We start from the raw sequence: 22,500 nt of genomic DNA on the forward strand, positions 1-22,500 counted from the left end.
CCCCCTGGTGGGGCGTCCCACCCTAGCCTCCAGACCCCATCATGGGGCGTGGCCCCCTAGCCACCGGACCACGCCCTCTGATCCCCAGGTGGTTTTTGGGGGATTGGGTCTTTCCCGGCGAGGCGCCCCCTAAGTGAGGTGCTGTTTCCCCGGCCCGGGGAGCGAGGGGCTAAAGGATTTCCTGACTGGAGGAGGAGAGCTCCGCTACGTGACCAGTGACCTGATGTCCTCCGTCATACGCTGAGAGCTCAGCATCCCGCCTCCTGACAGGCCATCCATCACCGGGATCACACGCGCCAACGGGGGAGGGACACACACGCAGAGGGGGACGGGGGAGGGACACACACGCAGAGACGGCATTGTGAGAGACTTTCACGTGAGGCCGTGTGAGGCAGACTTGCTCAGATGGTCTAAAGCGGTCGGTCACGCGTGGGCTCGTGCGTAGGGAGGAGATGTGATGTTGAGGACTTTGGACTTCCTGGAGACGGAGACTAAGCATGGTGGACATTGAGAGTGTGAAGGGACAGGAAGCCTCCTGCTTGTTTACACGCCAGGAGGGACGTTTTGTGAGGGCAGGCACCACAGCGTGCCACACAGCAGATCCACCCAATTACCCAGAACCCCCGTGTGACGCCGATGACCTACAGTAGCATTGACGTGGGCATGCTGTGTGCGTGTCTGAGTGTGTGTGCTGCGTGTGTGCTGCATGTGTGTCTGAGTGTGTGTCGGTGTGCCTAAGTGTGTGGGTGAATGTGGCCCATGCATGTGAAAAAATAGTTTCAATCCATATTACAAAGTGGAGAACAACTCACCTGCCAATATTCTAATTTACAAGCAACTAGAGCGGTTCTCATAAATATCCCTCCACACACACACACACACACACACACACACATACACACACGCGCGCACCTAAGCATAGGTCCACACAAACACATGCATGCACACTAGAAAGCACGCAAGCAGACACACACACACACACACAATGGCAAGCTATTGGCATCTATCAGTCCATTGAAGCTCTGCAGATGATTAAAGTGTGCGTCGCGGGGATCAGATTCCATTCAGCCGCTCACCAGCGAACAGAGAGCTGCGTTCCGACACGTATCCGCTGACATGTCGGAGAAAGGGGGAGTGATTGAAATACTTAAAGAAAGACGGTGAACAACATGCTGTTTGGGAAGAGTAATTGGTAAATTGGAAGCAATTAAAATGTGATTAACTGCTTTAGAGGTGAACTGCAGCGCAGCGTTTCATTCCACTGTAATTATTTCACATTCTTCTTATTTGCGTGAGGGGCGGGGGCAGCAGGGGGGCGTGGGGCAGTGGGGGGCGTGGGGCAGTGGGGGGCGTGTCGCGGCTAGCTGCTGAGAGCAGCTTCCCTTAATGGGCGCCGACATCATGAGCAGCCCTGCAGACACACCGGATCCCCTGGTCCATCGAACCCTTTGTCCTTCAAGGTGACCTTGGAGCAGGACTCCTCTCCTCTGCTCCTCTTCCCAACTCCGCTTGGGATTCAACGTCTAGCCCTGGCTCTCTCCACCTGTCTATCCATCTGCCTCTCTCTCTCTCCCTCTTTCTCCCTCTACCTGTCTATCCATCTGCCTGTCTCTCTCTCCCTCTTTCTACCTGTTTATCCACCTGCCTGTCTCTCTCTCCCTCTTTCTCTCTCTAACTGTCTATCTATCTGGCTGTCTCTCTCTCTCCCTCTTTCTCTATCTACATGTGTATCTATCTGTTTGTCTGTCTGTCTCTCTCTCTCTCTCTCTCTCTCTCTCTCTCTCTCTCTGTCCCACCCATATATCAGTCTGTCTCTTTCTGATTGATGATTTCTGGTGAGCACCCCCCCCCCCCATCCATGGCCCCGAAACCCGACACGGACCTACGTGGTGAACGGGTCTGATTGGCTGCTCTCTCCCCCCCTCCCCCCTCCCCCCCACCTCCCTCCCTCCCCTCTTAGGGACCTCCTAATGCAGTTCCACTTCTTTCAGTATGTTTGCTTTACTATGTATTGCATACATGTTACGATGTAACACATGTATTAATGTATCACACTCTGGTGTTTTGTCAGTATGTACGTACTACTATGTAATGCATGCACAACATCCCTCTTCCCACAGAGATACAGTCATAATATGTGTCTGGCTGGATTAACAACTCGCGGTACCTCAGATATTAATAATGCATCCAGACAAGCGCCTCCTCGCTTCATGTGTTCGCTTGAAGCAAGGAAAGACTGCCCGCCCTAACACACATGAAACACACCTACACATGTAAACACACCTACACATCCACAATGTAAACACTCCTACACATCCACAATGTAAACACACCTACACATCCACAATGTAAACACTCCTACACATTCACAATGTAAACACACCTACACATCCACAATGTAAGCACACCTACACATCCACAATGTGAACACATCTACACATGTAAACACTCCTACAAATCCACACACATGAAACACCTACACATGTAAACAAACCTACACATCCACACACATGTGAAAACACACCTACACATGTAAAAACACCTACGCATCCACAATGTAAACACATCTACACATGTAAACACTCCTACAAATCCACACACATGAAACACACCTACACATGTAAAAACACCTACGCATCCACAATGTAAACACACCTACACATGTAAACACTCCTACAAATCCAAACACATGAAAAACCTACACATGTAAACAAACCTACACATCCACACACATGAAACACACCTACACATGTACAAACACCTACACATCCACAGAGAGGTAACACACCTATAAATCCACACACATGTAAACACACCTACACATGTAAACACATCTTAACACATACACAAGGATGACTTGATTTCAGTGTTTAAAAAACTGCAACACACTTACACATACAGTACACGCATGTATCTGCATGTGTGTGTGTGTGTGTGTGTGTGTTTGAATGTACCTATTTGCAGTGTTGGGAAACTTTACTTTCTACGTGAACTAGTTCAAAGTTCAGTTCACAAATTTTTAAATGAACTAGTTCAGTTAAACTTTCACAATTCAAAATTTTAAACTAAGTTCACAGTTCCAAACAATGAACTAGTTCATAGTTCTTTTTTTCAATATGTTGCTGTGAGCTATTCTTTTTTTCAATATGTTGCTGTGAGCTATTCGTTTTTTCTGGTATTTTGAACATTGAGCGATCTGCGATCTGTGCGCGCATCCACCGTGTTCATAAACAAATAACCCCAATATTGAATGAAGTTAAACCGAGTGAGCGTGCCGTTCACAGACACCAGAATGAACGAGTTCACAGTAACGTTTATCAGGCAGTAATACAGTACGTTTAGTTCAAGTTCGCCCAAAATATGAACGCGTTCATGAACTATCGTTCAATGAACGCGTTCAGGCACACACTGCCTATTTGTGTGTGATTGTGTTAGTGTGTGTGTGTTGGTGTGTGTGTGTGTGTTTGTGTTAGTGTGTGTATGTGTGTGTGTGTGTGTGTGTTAGTGTGTGTGTGTGCGTGTTAGCGTGTGTATTGGTGTGTGTGTGTGTGTTTGTGTTAGTGTGTGTGTTTGTGTTAGTGTGTGTGGGTGTGTGTATGTTTGTGTGTGTGTGTCTGTGTGTGTGTGTGTGTGTGTGTGTGTGTGTGTGTGTGTGTGTGTGTGTGTGTGTGAGTCAGCGCTCCGAGCGAGCGAGCGGCGGCGTGATGCGGAGCGCCCACTCACAGCATGGCCCCAAACAGGTCCTCAGCTCCTCGTTTGATAACAGGACTGATGACTACACTGAGGTAACACACAAACACACACACACACACACACAAAGAGTCACACACAGTCACGCACACACACACACAAATAGACACACACACACAGACACACACACAAACACACACACACACACACAAACACACACACACACACACACGCACACACACATGCCCCCATAAGCAGTTACACACAGACACACTTACACATCTAACTACACACACGCTCCCCCAAATTCGCAGACGCAAACATTTAAATACAATCCCACACACACCCCCCACACACACTTAACCAGACACACCCAGACTCACTCGATTACCCACACACACGTACACACACACACAGATGCACCTAGACCCATAATAATACAACAATAGTTACAAATGATGAAGAATCGAATGTTCTAACACTGTCTGCTAGTTTGACCTCTGTCCACTAGTTTGATCTCTGTCCATGAGGTTGACCTCTGCCCACTATTTTGACCTTTGTCTACTAGTTTGACCTCTGCCCACTACTTTGACCTCTGAGTTGGGAGATGGATTTGCTACAGTACAGACGTGTTGGTGTTACAATGTAGGCCAGACCTCTGAGTGGAGGCAGTCTCAACTGGATCTCATATGAACTGGGTCTCATATGAACTGGGTCTCATACGAACTGGGTGTCATATGAACTGGATCTCAGTGGATTACGTCCAGACGAAGTGCCTCCATTCGTTCTCCATCGGCTCTTTCACTCGGTCTCAATAATTTCCTGTCACTGCAATGAAACAAAGGAAGCCATTACTGACAGCTCCAGCTATTCAGCCCCCCCCCCCTCTCCTCCCTCCCCCTCTCTCCTCATTTCTCAGTATCTCCATACACAGACACTTTGGCAGCGTTTAACCTTTTTTTACTATTTAACACGTTCTATTTTTTACTTCACGGCCAATTTGACACGGGTTGACTTTATTTAAGGGAGCGACAGCGAGACGGAGGGCGAGCGAGACCCTGAGTCTCTAGCTGTTCTCCGGGTGAGGGCGGGACCTGGGTCAGCCAGCCAATCAGAGCAGAGCCCATTGAATTCAATGGGCTCCATTACCAAGCATCCCTACTGTTCCTATTCTCCCTCAAGAGCTGGCATACAGCAAACAGCGAGGGAGAGAGAGAGAGAGAGAGAGAGAGAGAGAGAGAGAGAGAGATGCAAAACAACCGCAAGAGAGAAGAGGAATGGAGGGTGAGTCTGTGTAGGCAACACCTTGACGTGAGCACGAATTACAGCGGGACAATGAGCCTCTGGAGAGGCATTGAAGCGGATAAAGCCCTCTGGCTGCCTGGTTACCAGGTCCTGCTGTGCTGGCAGCAGGGCTTTGTGTGCTCACGTCGGTGCTCCTGCTCTGCGTAGCTCCGTGGCCCCGGAGCCTCTGGGGCCCTCAGCCGCCCTAGGGGCCCTCAGCCGCCCTAGGGGCCCTCAGCCTTCAGCGTGAGGCCAGAGAGGCCCGGGGGGCCGGCAGGGCCACGCTACCACTGCTTGGTAAAAGACAAGGACTTTACAACCATAATGCAGGTTAACATGAGATAACACACAGCGTGGATGAGCTGGTAAAGGGTGTGTGTGTGTGTGTGTACCTGAAGCAGCAGGAGGGCTATGATGTGATGCTCGTATTTTGACAGTTTGCTTGTTAAAGATATCAGAGGATTAAATCGAAAATGAAAAATAGCCCAACATATACCTACAGCCGAGGAAGGAAGTCAGCAGTGGAAACTACAAAGACAACACACACACACACACACACACACACACACACACACACACAAACAGACACTTAAACAACTTGTGTGTGTGAGTGGGAGTGTGTGTATGTGTTGTCGTTGTAGTTTCCATGAGTGTGTTTGTGTCTGTGCGTAGGTGTGTTTGTGTCTGTGTGTATGTGTGTGTGTGTCTGTTTGTGTGTGTGTGTGTGTGTCTGTGTGTGCGTGTTTGCATGCGTGTGTGTGTGTGTGTCTGTGTATCCGTGTTCGTGAGTGTGTGTGTGTGTGTGTGTATGTGTGTGTGTGTGTGTGTGTGTGTGTGTGTGTGTGTGTGAGTGCGTGAGTGCGTGCGTGTGTGTGTGTGTGTTTCTGTATGCGTCTGTTTTTGCGTGCGTGTGTGTGTGTGTGTGTGTCTGTGTGAGTGTGTGTGTGTGTTTGCCAGGCAGGGTGGTGGTTATTTACTGGGGCTACAGCCTGTGTGTCGGAGCCACAGCCCCATTTAGCCGCGCCACAGAGTGGGCTGGCAGGCCTTGGGGGCCGGGGGGGCCGGGTCTTGGCCAGGCCTCGTACCGTGACCTCTGCCCTCCCCTGGCCCCGCGCCGCACCAGCCCCGCCCGGCTCCGAGCCGCTCCTCAGAGGTGCCCTGGCCCCGACACCGGCCCGGCCTGGCCCGGCCCCCGCCGTGTTCCGGGGCCAGGGGCCCCCTGCCACACGGCCATCTGCCAGGAGCCGGGGCCCGGATCAGAGGAGCTCCAGCCTCCTGCTCCAGATTCATCCACCAGGCAGACCGAGTTGCTCCAGATGAAGTGTTCTGTTACTCTGCGGGCTGCGTGACCCTCGAAGGCGGGCGATGGTTTATCCATGCTAAACTGCCATTAATGCATTTCGACTCAACCCTCAAAGGCTGATAGAAATTGAAAAAATATCCAGCAATCCACCCGGTGCTGAATACTGCTCGGTGTACGAAGGAATGCGATTTAAAGCACATCTGGCACAAATGGAGCATGAAATGCTCTGAAAATAGCACAGCTGTCCTTGTATTGATCTGAAAGATTGCATGTGGAGGAGAGAAATTTAAGTGCATCTGGAATTCAGAAGGTAGAGTATTTAGATATGAGCTACGATGGGTCTTGGTTCACAGGGATTCCTCACAGCATCGTTAGACACGAGGCAAAGCCGTAACTAAAACGGTTACCGGACTACCTAGTAGGATTTCACTAGATAAACACAGCAGCATGAAATGCAATAATTTATTGAAAACAATCATTCTTCCACCAAGCAATATACTTATTCAAGATGGCAACATGGTTGCCAAGCAACACAGGCTTGCGTTCTGAGATCGGCGCATTAATACTGAAAATGAATTGTAATGCGCTCTCTCAGGAGTGTGTTTATTGACTATTTTACAATGCCTTCGAGCCAATCAGAATCAAGGACTGGAACTATTTGTTTTATATTTCTACATTAAGCATAGACTACTAATCACATTGTGGTCATGCGGTATCGAATTTAGTGCTTCCATTAAAATCTTTTAAAGGTGTGTGTGTGTTTCTCCCGCCGTTGGCAGTAAGGTACCAGCGTGGTCTCGGTTCTAGCCCCATGCATCAGTGATTACGGCCCAACTATATCCCATAGGGAAGACTTTATTATATATTTGTAGATTACTTTATCGTCACAACCAATGCAAGTTAAGTCTTTATCTTAATTTTACAAGAAAATGTGCTTTATGTCGTAAAGTTAACTGCACTACCCATGAGCCTTTTAGATTCTCGACCAATCACAGAAAGCCAAAACAATCTAGGTTTGATCGTTCGTAACAGCAAATCTTACAAAAACGTACAATGCAAAACAGTAGCCCTGCGTCTTGAGAAGGCCACACAAAGCCAAACAGGTGTGGAAACCACAGTGGTTTGGGGACATTCAGGTAACCAACACTGAACCCTCTATGTCTCACTTCATTTTGTGCCACGGTAGAGTTGAAACGCACCATGAGAAAAGTAGTTATTGTCGGCCTATGTATTGCGCAACAAGGTACAGTCAACGACCCGAATAAAATATCAGAGACAAAACGCCTCCAGGAACTAAAGGTCATCAGAGAGGCACCGTGAATGCAGGTCTGTCGAGATATATATAGATCATTTAATGGGTATACATAGTGATATGTAAAGAATACATCATCAGCAACGTCCCCGCCCCTCCCGCAGTCCGCTCTAAGGAGGCGTTGTGTTAAACAGGCTGACAGTCACGGGCCATCAGCTCTGATGAAGGCCGCTCACCCGCTCGTCTCCGTACATCTCCCCTGATCCGTCGTTTATCGTCCTGAGCTGACCGCCGCCGCTCGCTCCCCCAGCGTCACGTGTAGCGATGAAAGCGTAATCAGTTCACTAGAGGCGGCCTCACGCCTCTTAGCCTGGTATCCGGCGCCATGACAACCGGCTCCCACAGTGAGCTGTTATCATCACTCTGGGTTTGTGTCCTCGCCCCGACGTCAGCCAGTCCCTGGGTGGGGAGACGCCCCCCCCCCCCGCCCCCCCCCCTCAGGGCGGCGGCCATCTGCTGGAGCCCCGCCCCCATTAACCGCCGCTGGTCTCCCCCGCTGGTCTCCCCCGCTGGTCTCCCCCGCTGGTCTCCCCTGCTCGTCTCAGGGCGGGGAAAACAACTTTCAGCAAGTTTGTTTCGCAGTGTAGCAATTATTGTATCATTTACACCTCCCTATGACCCGCCCCCCCCGACATCATCCTGCAGAGAGGGGGGGGGGAAGTGAGGGGGGGGAGGGGGAGGAGGGAGGGGGAGAGGGAGGGAGGGAGGGGGAGAGGGAGGGGGAGAGGGAGGGAGGGAGGGAGGGGGAGAGGGAGGGGGAGAGGGAGGGAGGGAGGGGGAGAGGGAGGGAGGGAGGGGGAGAGGGAGGGAGGGAGGGGGAGGGGTGGGTGACTAGCGGCCTCTTTCTAATTACCTGGATCGTCACTTCAAGCAGACTTTGTAATTTCCGCCTACATCATAAGCCTCTCGTCCGCAGCAGGGCCGCGCGGCTCCATCCAGCATATGGCTGAGAGACGTCTGTTCACACAGCGCACAGAAAGAGGATATCCACTGGCACAAAAACACATAACCATCAACAGTACAACAACCAACATTATGGCAGGGTTTGAAGATACATATAAAACATCTTTTAAATTGACGTCAAATGAAAATCCTCTCACTGCTGTGTCCATCTTGAGACGCTGCCGTTCCGACCAGAGAGAGCTCTTTTACTCATACGGGTCAGTGTGCCCGTCGTCTTGAGTGTCATCATGTATTGGGTTAAGGGATGTCATTATTCAGATGTGAATGTGGGGATGCTCATGGTTGAAGCCCTACCAGCACAGAGATGTTCAGAAGATGATCTTCGGTGTAAGTGTTTGTGTGTGTGTGCATGTGTTTAAGTGTCTGTTTGTGTGTGTGTGTGTGTGTGTGTGTGTGTGTGTGTGTGTGTGTGTGTGTGTTAAAGTGTGTGTGTGTGTGTGTGTTTAAGTGTCAGTCTGTTTGTGTGTGTGTGTGTGTGTGTTAAAGTGTGTGCGTGTGTGTGTGTTTAAGTGTCTGTTTGTCTGTTTGTGTGTGTGTGTGTGTGTGTTAAAGTGTGTGTGTGTGTGTGTGTGTGTGTGTGTGTGTGTGTGTGTGTGTGTGTGTGTGTGTGTGTGTGTGTGTGTGTGTGTTAGGCCAACGCTAGGACACAGCAGACTTATGATGTCAAAATGAGAAAACAACAAATGGTAATTCATCTGCATTGTTACCCATTCCCAGACACAACAGACACACACAGACACACACCACACCCAAACCCACCCCGGGCTTTAACACATTGCTTGCTACGTTTCTCTTTCCTAGAAACCGGCCAGACATTAATTTGTTCTGGAGAAGCAAGGGTGCATGATGTCTAGTAAAATAATATAAATAATGACGTTTGATATTTGATTTGTTATTCATTTCAATGTGTGTGTGGGGTTCTGTTGAAGCCCACAGACTTATTGTCTTTCAACATATGCCGTAATTACTTTTTGTATTTTTTACAAAGTTTTGTTGTCGAGACTTGTTCATATCCAGCAGACTTCACATCAATATCCGTTTATTTTCTCAGAAATTATTAGTATTCCGCTGTTTGACACTCTCCTCTGCACAAACCGTTACTTTCAGTTTTTTTAATCACAACGAAGACAAAGTTCAATTGTTAAAAAAGGGAAAAGAAGAGCATCTGATTTGTGGAGACGAGGGAGGAAGCCTGCTGACTTATTGCTTATTTTCCTGAGCTTTTGATTTCTTCCATAATTCAGTGATGCATAAAACAAGAAGGTCTCGAAAAAAATACACGAAGGAAACATAGTCAGGGAAAGGAACAAGACTTTCAACCTAACAACCGAGCATTTTTGAATGTTTAATTAATCAGGAGCGACAAAAAGGGAACAACAATCAACAAAGAGATCCCGACTTCCATTCCTCATGCCCTAGTCCCATCGGCCAATCACAGGCTCCTTCACTGGGGTCCCTGTTACCTCCCAATGCCCCGTCTCCCTCCTGATAGTACTCATCATAGTACTCCCTCCCCCCCCTCCAGAACCTCCTCAACAAGGAGCAGAACCTCCTCAACAAGGGGCAGAACCTCCTCAACAAAGGGCAGTACCTCCTCAACAAGGAGCAGAACCTCCTCAATAAGGAGCAGAACCCCCTCCACATGGAGCAGACCCTCCTCAATAAGGAGCAGAACCTCCTCAACAAGGAGCAGAACCTCCTCAACATGGGCCAGAACCTCCTCAACAAGGAGCAGAACCTCCTCAATAAGGAGCAGAACCTCCTCAGCAAGGGGCAGATCCCCCTCAACAAAGGGCAGTACCTCCTCAATAAGGAGCAGAACCTCCGCAACAAGGAGCAGAACCTCCTCAGCAAGGGGCAGATCCCCCTCAACATAGGGCAGTACCTCCTCAACATGGAGCAGAACCTCCTCAACATGGAGCAGAACCTCCTCAACATAGGGCAGAACCTCCTCCACAGGTTGCAGAACCTCCTAAACATAGGGCAGAACCTCCTCCACATGCTGTTCTTGGTATCAGTGTTACGGACCTTTGTTTGTGTTTTCCAGAATGCATGGCCCTTCTATAACAGGGCTTGAGTTTCCCTCTCCCTCCTTCTGACATCAGACAGCGTGTCAATGTGAGATGTTTAAGTTAATGCATGAGCTCTTTAGGGAGACGCAGATTTGCACAAATGTTTAGATGCATCAGGGCCCGATGAATGACGTGTTCGTGAAGCACTCTGCCTCCTAACATTTCCATCATGTATGTCTTTATTCTGATGCGAATATTGTCGGAGGCTATGGATTCCCGAGGGTAATGCCGCTGCCTATATCTTATCTATGTACTATTATTTTTTTCGCACAATAGGCCTTTCTGTTATGTTATTTTGTTTCTCTTCAAAAAAGTGTGCTAGAGCTTGTTAAATGTTAATGTGATATATACAATATCATATTGCCTGGGGTATTCTCCGCTGATAAACACTCCCTGTTACATGCTCTGTTGTTTGCAGGGAGAAGGAGAAGGAGGCTCTGAGGAGAAGCCCAGGAGGAGCTCCTGAGGTCCACACACTCACCCACGGTGGACATCTCGGGCACGGAGGCGCGGTACGGTCCCTCCGTGAACTGCGGCGGGTTGTCGTTGATGTCCTGCACCTTGATGATGAACTCGGACGGGGGCTCCAGCGGCTCGTCCGTGTCGGCGTTGGTGACCTGGGCGGTGAGCGTGTACTCGGCCTTCTCCTCTCGGTCCAGCCGCTTCATGGCGTGGATGTCCCCCGTCATCTCGTTGATGGCGAAGATGGTGCCGGCCCCTTCGCCCGCCAACACGTACTTAATCCTCTTGCCGCCCACATCCAGGTCGGTGTGGAGCTGGAGGACAGAGAGAGGACATGAGGACAGTGGACAGAGGAGATAAGGAAAGAGAGGAGAGGGGATGACGACAGAGGAGAGAGGAGATGAGGGACGTTTACTCTCAGGGCATTGAGACGCGTTCATCCAAAGTGACTCCCAGCGATTCATACACACATTCACACACCAACGATGGAGTCGACCACGCACGGCGACAGCCAGCTCGTCAGGAGCAGTAAGGGTGAGCTGTCTTGCTCAGGGACACCTCGACATTCAGCTAGGAGGAGCAAGGGCTCAAACTAGCAACCTCCCGGTTAAAAGTCAACCCACACTACCTTCTGAGCTAGCCGACCTCTGTCCCCCTTTGTTATTCGCGATTAGTGCAGGACTGGAAGTGCATCTTGTGTTCCACATGGACCCAGGTGTTCCCCTAACCCTAGGCATGTCCTGACTCGTGTTTCTGCTGTTCACACGTATTCACGTTAATAATCACGATTATTTTACAGTGTAACAATTGTTAGAGGTTGCCTTTTTATAAATATGTCTGGTCATGGGAGCCCCTTCATTCCTTCAGTCCTTCACTAAACCACGGAGCTCTGATTAGGTGGGCAGCCGCTGTGAAGATGCGGTGGTTTTTCAACATGGGAGCAGCGTACGCTCCGGTCTGCGGGAACAAGAGAAGGGACAATACACACAGTGCTGTAATGAGCCCCACTGGGGAGGATAACTTTATAAGTAGAACAGGAAGCGGACCTTAGCCTACATACGTGCTGCACATCACATCTGAATCATGCTCAGCAGCACACAAACCACGGGCTACCATTCCCTTAAGCATTCATACTACTTAGTTAGCACCGTAGGAAACCTGCTGAAAAAACATTGTAGTGCATTTCTCCAAAGAGCTGGATGTGATTCATTACGTGATCAACTCTACAACTCGCTGTTGTACACTGGAGGAAAAGCAGAACAAGCGTTGACGTGGCCGGACAATCCGGCGTTCCCTCATTATTTTTGTAATCAGAGTTTGATTAGCTCACCAAAGCAGCATTACGCGCACCGCTGAGCACTGGGCTTCCTCTCCAGCCGGCTGACTAATGACTCAGACAAGGCTTCAGCACGAGGCAGACGTTAGGGGCTCAGGAACAGGAAGAGCACCTCGTTATTTCAATCAGAGCCCGCCGACGCCAGCCAGGACCAACAGGACGATGGTGGACGGCAAGGGGAAAGGACACATGTCATCCTTCTGCTAAAACCACAGGAGCTGTGCTTTCTTCAGACTCTCTCTGTACGGAGACTGTCTGACATAAAAGGGCAATCTACACATTTTAGTTTAGATCTAATTCATTGGAACCTAAAGTAGGAGCTCAATTGCTTGCAGGATTAAAAGCATGAAGCAGAACGTTTGCAAATTCAACAAAGTGTTCAGCTTCTGTGATGTGGCTGGCAGGCCTCTTATTTCAATTTGTAGTTCAGCAATGTCTCCATACACACACACACACACACACACACACACGTACACACACACACACACACACACACACACACACACACACACACAGTCACACACAGTCACACACACACACACACACACACACACATACACACACAGACACACACCCGCACACACGCACACACATGTATAAGCACAAACAATCACACACACACACACAGTCACACATGCACACAGACTGCACACCAACATACAATTAGGCAGAGCTAAACCTGCACCTGCGTAAAGACACAATGAAATTATACAAAAATATGAAAACACACACACACTCCGACACACACACTCAGACAAAGACACGAAAATGCAGACACAAACTCTCCCCCACACACACAGAGGCTTGTATCAAAACATAAGCATTCTGCAGCTTTATTTCATTTCCAAACCCCCATTGAACTGTTCCTTGGGAGCAAGCGGTCAGGTTCAGAGGAGCGAGGCAGAAACCATCACGACCCCCCCCCCCCCCCCCCCCCCCCCCCCCCCCCCCATCACAACAATCCGCCTGTGTTCTTAGCCATGCGCACAATGGGGGCTTCGGCACAGCGTCTCCGAGGTGCTGTTCCTGGACATTGACGAAGCACATTCGCTTAGATTGTCACACCTTGCATTTTTGTTCCCTAATTGTGCCATTATTTCATGTGAAAGATGCACCTCATTAACACAAACGCCTGCAACACCCTGAGAATCCCTTTAAATGAGCCCAAATTGATGTCTGTCATTTTACTTTGCAAACCTCAATGTTTGTGTGGTTGGGTGTGCGTGTGTGTGTGAGTGTGTGTGTGTGGGTGTGTGTACGTGTGAATGGGTCTGTGCGTGTGTGTGTGTGTGCGTTTTTTTGTGTGTGTTTGAGACGGATCAAGCACATTGGATATTTTCCCGCATCAAAGAAAGTAGAATTGGGAGAACATGAAACAGCGAGCACATCGATTTTTGTTTCTGTCATACAACAGACATAAATCTTTGCTGGAATCCTTATTTAGCATTTAGTTAGCTTCTCGCTTCGTAGCACATCTGCATTCCTGTGTTAGTCGATGCTGTGATGATGTATTCTGTTAGTAATGCTTGTGTTTGACCTAAAACTTTGCAAACATTAAACCCGAGTGCCCTTTTCCTGATGAATGTGGCGATGCATCATGAAAACCCTCCATCATGACGGTGGCCTTGCCATTTCAAACATGATCAAATCAGCTATACACTAATCCCCCTGAATCAGAATCTAATCCTAACCAAAAACCACAACTCTGTTTCCCCTCGATCATCATTCTACCTTTAGGTGCTTTGAGGTCAACTGAGAAGTGATGCATGATCGTTTTACTGTTCTGCTAGTAGGCACTAAAAGATATACCCTGCTGATATCAGGAGGAGCCAATAAAGCAGACTCATATTCCAGATAATAACTTATCTGAGGCGTGTTCAGAGCCGTGGACGTCTCTGAGCCGAGGTTCAGCGGAGATCATCACAGAGTACAATAACCAGGTCAGACCATGCTCTGGTGCAGGGTCATTATCTTAGTTACCACGGAAACTAACATAGCAAGCTCTGCGGCGGAGGGAGTGGAGATGGTTTGTTTTAGGGAGGGTACCCCTGCCCTCTGTGTGGTAATGCTGGCCCTGGGTGGAATGTGGGTTTCTGAGAAACCATTTTGAACCCGCATGTAATCTCTAAGGAGAAATCCTTCCTATACCTACATGCACCGAATCACACTGACACACACGTACGCTCACACACACTCACACACTCACACACACTCACACTCACTCACACACTCACACACACACACTCACACACACACACTCAGACCACTCACACACACTCAGACACACTCACACACACACACACACTCACACACACCCTCACTCACACACTCATGCACACCCAATCAGGGACGTGTCAGCAGAGAATGTGTCGGGGCGTCTGGAAAACTGCTTTCATGGCAATCACTGGAGCAATCACCCTGCTCTAATGCGGAGGTTCCTTACCATGTCCCTACTACAGCCCCACCCCCATCCCTCAGAGAACTACACCCCTACTACAGCCCCATCACCACCCCTAAGAGAACTACACCCCTACTACAGCCCCACCCCCATCCCTCAGAGAACTACACCCCTACTATACCCCCATCACCACCCCTCGGAGAACTACACCCCTACTATACCCCCATCACCACCCCTCAGAGAACTACACCCCTACTATACCCCCATCACCACCCCTCAGAGAACTACACCCCTACTATACCCCCATCACCACCCCTAAGAGAACTACACCCCTACTACAGCCCCACCACCACCCCTCAGAGAACTACATCCCCACACCCCGACTACACCCCTACCATTCAGAGAACTACATCCCCACCAACCCTCAGAGAACTACACCCCCCGACTACACCCCCACCATTCAGAGAACTACAACTCCTACACCCATGAAATGAATGATTCCACTCCTTGTCAGGGCCTTTGTTTAGAGAGGCAGGGAGAGAGAGAGAGAGGGAGAAAGAGATAGAGAGAGAGAGAGAAAGAGAGAGAGAGGGAGAAAGACATAGAGAGAGAGAGAGAAAGAGAGAGAGAGAGAGAGAGAGAGAGAGAAAATGAGAGAGAGAGCGAGAGAGAGAGAGAGAGAGAGAGAGAGAGAGAGAGAGAGAGAGAGAGAGAGAGAGAGAAGAGACTCTCACAGAGCTGTGTAGGCCAGAGGCGGTCCTGGGGACGTTGTTGCATGAGGACATGAAATATGCAGATCAAACGCATGTTGTTTGTAAAATGCATGACCTGAGCTGCGCCGCCGCTGTCGGACACGTTCACATCCAGAGGCCAGATGTTGACCTTCTCCACTCCATGTTTTCCTCTGCCTCGCTGGAGCGCGTGGCCCAATTATCATCGACCAACGCCGCCCGGTCTAATAATAATAATGAATCCAGAGGACTCATTTCAACAGCCTCCTAATGAATATCTATTAATGAGAAATAATGGATTTGGCAAAACTGGTAAAAAATAAGAGCTTTGGTCTAACTGTGTGTCCTCAGGCAATCACTGCTCAGATTGTTACTCAAGATAGAATCCACTCAAACACATCTGGAGATTCATCTAGAACCTTCTCTTTTGCAGGCTTTTCATCCCTGTTAATTAGCACTCTGTGAGTAATATGTAATTCTAAATATTGCGATAACATTTTGAATGTACGGTCCAGATGGTACGATGCATGATATATGATGCACTTAGCTATTCTTGGAAACATTTCCCTCTAGTCCATCTCACGGCCCAGAGTGCTTCATCAAACCAGACAGAAAAAACACTTCCTCTTGGTCTGAATCCTGTAATATGCTCCCCACTGTCCACCATCGAACCCTGCAACGTTTGAGTGACTCAGAGGAATAAGTCTCCCTCCCTCCCTCAGTCTCTCACCTCCAGTCTATAGGGAGGAGTTAGCGAATCCTTATCTCTCTCTCTCGCTCAATTTCTCTCTCTCTCTCTCTCTCTTTCTCTCTTACTCTCTCTCTCTCTCTCTCTCCCTCTCTCTAAACATGAACACATGACTGGGGTTAGCTGATGACCACAGGACGGGGGTTAGCTGCTTAACGTGGACTACAATGCAACGATAGCCTCTACTGTCTGTCCTCACAGAGGCTCTCAGGAGGACAGACAGTCTTCGCCGACCGCTGGAGGAACAAATGCTTTACTGGCTGGAATGTTTTCTCAGTTTTTTGTTCATCCTCACTTAGTTTTCATGATCATCTCAGACGGGCTGACAGAGACAATAGGAGAGGGGTCGTGGCCCCGAGACAGGCAGAGGTCAGCGCTCCACACTTCCAGTGGCTGATCCGCTTTGTAGTTGAAGCTTATTTCCGAATGGGACTTTGATTACAATCAGCGGCCGCTGTGCTGAGCTGAACACCCTCCCAGCCACACAAGCACACTTTCTCTTTCTATCTGGAACAAACAAAGGACAGCTGAACGCTTGACGGAGACAACGTTGTCCGTCTCTGTTTTCTTGAACGATGAAATTCATATTAACGAAGAAAAACGTGAGAAAAAGAGTGAACCCTTTTGGACGGGCGTCTTGTCCGTCTCAATGCTGCAGGGCACAGCGTCCAGAGCCCCCTGCCCTGATTATGCCCGTGTACAGTGAGGAAAGATGGTGAGCGCGGTTCCTTAATGTGTGAGAACACAATCACAGGCAGCCATCCGTGAAGCTCCTTCTGTTGGTGATGTGGGCCGTCGTTCAATCACCAACCCTGCTACTAAAAATATCCAGCACAAAAGAAAAATCTACATTTGTGTCATGAAGATAAAATTACTCTGTGAATAACCAACCTACGCACCAAGACTGACAATAAATTAGTTTCTTGTTTCCAAGAACAATCAATTGTGTCGTGGACGTGTTTGGGAAACACTGTTATTACCCAACAAAGCAAGAGGCAAGGTTACTTATTCCAGCAGTAAGCTAGTACTACTAGTGAACTGTAAGTACTGGTACTCACTAGAACAAAAGAACACATGAAGAACACGAAACCAACAGATGGAAGCCCTCCTCCATCCAGCGCCGGAGAAACAGACGCACGTACAGCTGCTCTACATATTCATACGAACATGACATCATGAATATGAATAAGAAACTTGCAGAAGAAACTCAGAATTATGAAAAGGATTACACCAGAATGTTGCCTGGCGCAGTGAAAGGTGCAGATGAGGGTTTAGGCCTTCAGCAGAGCTGCCTCTGTCTGGTTACCAGGAGAAGCTCTGGTTATCACTAACCAGAGCTTGGTCTGCCTGGTTAGCAGGAGAAGCTCTGGTTATCAATAACCAGCGATGGGTCTGCCTGGTTAGCAGGAGAAGCTCTGGCTGTTACTAACAGCAGTAGTAGCTTCTGTGTGTTCTATATGAAGGCAGCCCTAACCGGGCTCATGCTATACCTGAGCCTCATCGGTATAGAGAGCACGTCCTCGGCGGCACGGGGAACCAAACAAGCATAATCAAGGAGCAGCGAGTTCCTCTCCTGTTCGCTGTGGCTGACCTAATCAAATCAAGGAATGAGATTGATTTCACAAGGTGCAGATGGATCCCGTAGCATGTCTAATTCAGCTCTGCACTGTGTTTGTGTATGTGTGTGTGTGTGTGTGTGTGTGTGTGTGTGTATGTGTGTGTGTGTGTGTGTGTGTGTGTGTGTGTGTGTGTGTGTGTGTGTGTTTGTGTTTGTGTGTATGTGAGATTTTTGTGTATTCTCGGCACAGATGGTGCTGCTCGGCTTCATCATTTATTGTTTTTTATTTAACTCGTGCCCCCCCCGAACACACACACTGTCTCTCTCTCTCTCTCTCTCTCTCTCTCTCTCTCTCTCTCTCTCTCTCTCTCTCTCTCTCTCTCTCTCTCTCTCTCTCTCTCTCTTTCTCTCTCATTCTCTCTCTCACCCCCTCTATCTCTCTCTCTCTCTCTCTCTCTCTCTTTCTCTCTCTCTCTTGCTCTCTCTCTCAAAAGTGTAAACTTCCTGATTCATCCATCCTATGACCATTTATGGCAGCAAGAAGAAAAGAAAAGAGAAAAGAAGAGGAACATCTCTCATCTTGATGTTCGGAGGGGAACAGCTCTCATCTTGATGTTCAGAGGGGAACAGCCCTCATCTTGATGTTCGGAGGGGAACAGCTCTCATCTTGATGTTCGGAGGGGAACAGCTCTCATCTTGATGTTCGGAGGTGAAAAGCTCTTATCTTGATGTTCGGAGGGGAACAGGTCTCATCTTGATGTTCGGAGGTGAAAAGCTCTTATCTTGATGTTCGGTGGGGAACAGCTCTCATCTTGACGTCCATCTCTGATGTGTGTTCATCTCTGATGCTGGGAGGGGGAAGGCAGATGTAGGGTTGACTTTAACACCGAGGAGTCAGTGACTGATCCAGAGTTCAGGGGCTGCAGAGGAGATGTCTGTAATTTGGTCTGTAATCTCCGTCCACTTCCCTATTTCAAAAAGTTGTCATTTTCACTTCATCACAGAATTCATCAACGTTCACTAACTCATCGCTAAAACATGTCGGATCCTGTTGATCCTGTTACTTTTCACAGGCACACACACATCGTCAGACACACGCCAGCACACACATGTCGTCACACACACACACCACCATACACACGTTGTCACCACACACACGTCGTCACACACACGTCATCACGGCTCTCTGCTTGACCGTCCAGTGGGCCCGCTCCGTCGAAAAGGTAAAATGTAAGAGAACGAACGGTGCTGAATGGAACTTTTGAATGGAACTGAGTGAGTTCCTTACACTGGCTCTCTCTCTCTGCTCTATTGTACTTTTATGTACCACACACACACATACACTCACACAAACACACACCACACATACACCCACACTCAAACTCACACACACACAACACACACACACACACACACACACACACACACACACAAACCCCGCACACACACACACAAACACACACACAAACACACACACACACACTCACACACACACATACACACACTCTCAAACACGCAAACACTCTCACACACACACACACACACACACATAAATATTCAGGAATCTCCATAATTGGAAGACATGTGGTGCCTGCAGCCATTCTTTGGGGCTCATTCCTTCCGGAAAATGCAGATGTGCTCAGCAGTGCCTGTTCTAACTGTCAAAGTCATTGTTTCCAACCTGAGAAGTCTTGCAAATTACCCAGTTCCAGTGGCAATGCCACAGCGAGCAGCTGAGAGAAGCACACATCGCAGGCGAGGATCCGCCCGTACACACAGGCGGTGTGCAGAGGGCCGGACCGGGCAGTGATTGAGTTTGTGTCTTTGTGGCTTGCCTCCCAAACATAGCACATGGCTGTAGTTTACCTAAGGCTTATCACGCCCCACTACAGTCAAACCTTATCACACCCTAACCTGAATGTTCATAGGAATCCACCCCATTTCCAAAGTATGCCGTGGCGTTTGTGTTGTAAAGTCCCTGAGCGAATGTGTTGTGGACATCAGCGATAGCACATACGTCAACAACCATTTTACCAAGAAGAGCCCTTTAGGAAGCTGACCACGAAGCAGCCCAGCCCTACATTCACAGGCTGGTTCAGGCTGGGGACATCATTTGTAATAATTGCACTGAATGCGGGTGATCTTAATCACATGTGAATTAACCATGTCTATAATTTGTAATAATTTGCAATAATTCCACCACCTCTCACCGACCGTAATTTAGTCCGCACTCAGGGGTCCAATCATAAGCGAGCTAGTGGAGGAAGGTTTGGTCCTGCTGACGGAACAGAGTCCAAACGTCTCCCTACTGAAAGAGAAGTTGTGAGATGTGAAGCCTCATAGCAGAACCCTCTATCTGGGATGCAGCGCTTAGCATGCAGGTAGCGCAGAGCATTGTCTCGGCCGCAGAACAAAGGAATGGCTGTGAATGAGGCCTCTGCTGGCTTTATTAATAATCATCTTCCTCCTCCTTTGAGGGCTGTGGGATATCTAGTGTCATTAGACATGCAAATAACGGCTCCATTTCACCGTCCCTGGGATTAGGAGGAAAGAGGGAGAAATGAAGAGCAGACACGACTCTGGCAGAAACAATTAAGCCTCTTTCTCCCGTACGGCACTTGGCAGCCAGAGCCTGGTGCGTGAGAGGGTGTGTGTGCGCGTGTGCATGTGTGTATGTGTGTGTGTGTGTGGGTGTGTGCATGTGCGTGCTTGTGTTGTGTGTGTGTGTGTGTGTGTGTGTGTGTGTGTGTTGTGTGTGTGTGTGTGTGTGTGTGTGTGTGTGTGTGTGTGTGTGTGTGTGTGTGTTTATGGATGTCTTTTTTTTTGTGGTTGTGGTAAATAAATCAAATGATTATAATAATGTAAATATGTTGAACCATAAGTCGATGATGACTGTCAAGCTCTCTTCTTTCTAACTGTAGGCTGCAGGTCCGCCAGACAGACAGACGGTCGTCCAGAGAGATTGACATCCAGACAGACTGACATCCAGACAGACATTTGATTGTGAGGAGGAACTCGGACACTAAGGCTTCAGATCTTACCCACTGGAGGGCTCATAACTGGAGTTATGGCGAAGTACAAGTACCAGGTACTACCATGTAGTACTATGTAGTGCCATGTATTACATGGTACAACATGGTAGTACCTGGTAGTAAATGGTAGTATCAGGTGTACTACCAGGTACTATCACGTACTACCATGTACTATGACGTACTATCATAGTTCCTGGTACTGCATGGTAGTACGGGATAGTACATGGTACTACCTGGTACTTACATGGTAGCACCAGTTAGTACTGGAAGCGAGCACAGGAAGGAGAGCAGAAGAAGAGGAGGAGGAGGAGAAAGAGAGGAGGAGCAGGGGAGGAGGAGAGGAGGAGGAGGATGAGAAGTAGAGCAGGAGAAGGAGAGCGGAGGAGGATCAGGACAGGAGGAGCAGTGAGAGGAGGAGGAGAGGAGGAGCAGTGAGAGGAGGAGCAGTGAGAAGAGGAGAAGTTAGAGGAGGAGCAGTGAGATGGACCTGGTATGACCCCATTTGAGAGGAGGTTCAGATAAATATTTCCACAAGCTCCATTGAATTAATTTCCTCTTGCCCTGCAGCCAGAGTGCAGCATTGGGATCAGAAGGAGGCAGCTCCTCTCTGCAGAACCTGTCTCCTGGGTTCCCTCTCACTTCCTCATGAGTTTCAGAGATATCCTCCACATCACACTCCTGCCACCCGCACGTGGAGCGTCCACAGCGGACGCTCACAGGACCAGGCTCTCTGAAAAGGTTCTTGTGGTTGAAGACAAGTTAGCGCTGGAGATGTTTTCTAGACGTCAGATGTCTGTGAATGGGTTCCCTCCTCCACCCACACAGGACAGGTTCTCTGTTCTCCCCCCGGGGTCTGACAGCTGTTTGCTGCCCTTAACAAAGCTCAGGATTAGCCAAGCAGGCGCACCAAACATAAAAATGAACCAGACTACAAGAAGATTTAGAAACAAGGTTATTCCAAAGGCCGATCAAGTCCCTCACAGCGGCGCAGGCGGTGAATGGAGTGACAACTAAACGTAATTATACTCGCGTGGACGACTGCAGGGCGGACCAATGTCTGTCCGAGCAGCCTGAACAGGAATATTAACCCTCTGGTCTCCCATTCATCTCTCTCTCTCTCTCTCCCTCTGTCTCTCCCACTCTTTCCCCTCTCTCTCTCTCTCACTCTCTCTCTCTCTCTCTCTCTCTCTCTCTCTCTCTCTCTCTCTCTCTCTCTCTCTCTCTCTCTTTCTCTCTCTCTCTCTCCCTCCCTCTCTCTCTCTCTCTCTCTCTCTCTCTCTCTCTCTCTATGTCTCTCTTTCTCTCTCTCTCTCTCACTCTCTGTCTCTCTCTCTCTCTCTCTCTCTCTCTCTCTCTCTCTCTCTCTCTCCCTCTCACTGGTAACTAGCGGTGTTCATATCCCCCATTGTTTATGTGCCAGCAGGTGCCAGATCCGTTGTGAACGACATTGCTGTGAGTTCTGCTGCTCGCTGTAAACCTGAACCCACCCATTATTCACCCATTCGTCAGTCCAGGCAATAAGAGACAGAGCTATGTTTATCAACCGAGGAAAGCACAATGCAGCGGCGTGGGGCGGTCTGCTAGATCACAGCGCTGGGGAGCGCACAAACA

General features: G+C 48.9%; 1 protein-coding gene across 1 annotated transcript in view; it reads right to left on the reverse strand.

Moving 5' to 3' along the window:
- The window catches only part of cdh8 (cadherin 8), a gene marked incomplete at both ends in the record, with an annotated part of 79,829 nt that overhangs the window by 34,560 nt on the left and 22,769 nt on the right, over window positions 1–22,500 (reverse strand). Inside the window, one exon of the mRNA XM_079736448.1 lies at window positions 11,106–11,400. Coding sequence (XP_079592574.1) covers window positions 11,106–11,400 — 295 coding nt within the window. The remainder of the gene's footprint in view (window positions 1–11,105; window positions 11,401–22,500) is intronic.

Source organism: Pollachius pollachius (genome assembly GCF_949987615.1).
Source record: "Pollachius pollachius genome assembly, chromosome: 5".
In the NCBI taxonomy this organism is placed as follows: domain Eukaryota; kingdom Metazoa; phylum Chordata; class Actinopteri; order Gadiformes; family Gadidae; genus Pollachius; species Pollachius pollachius.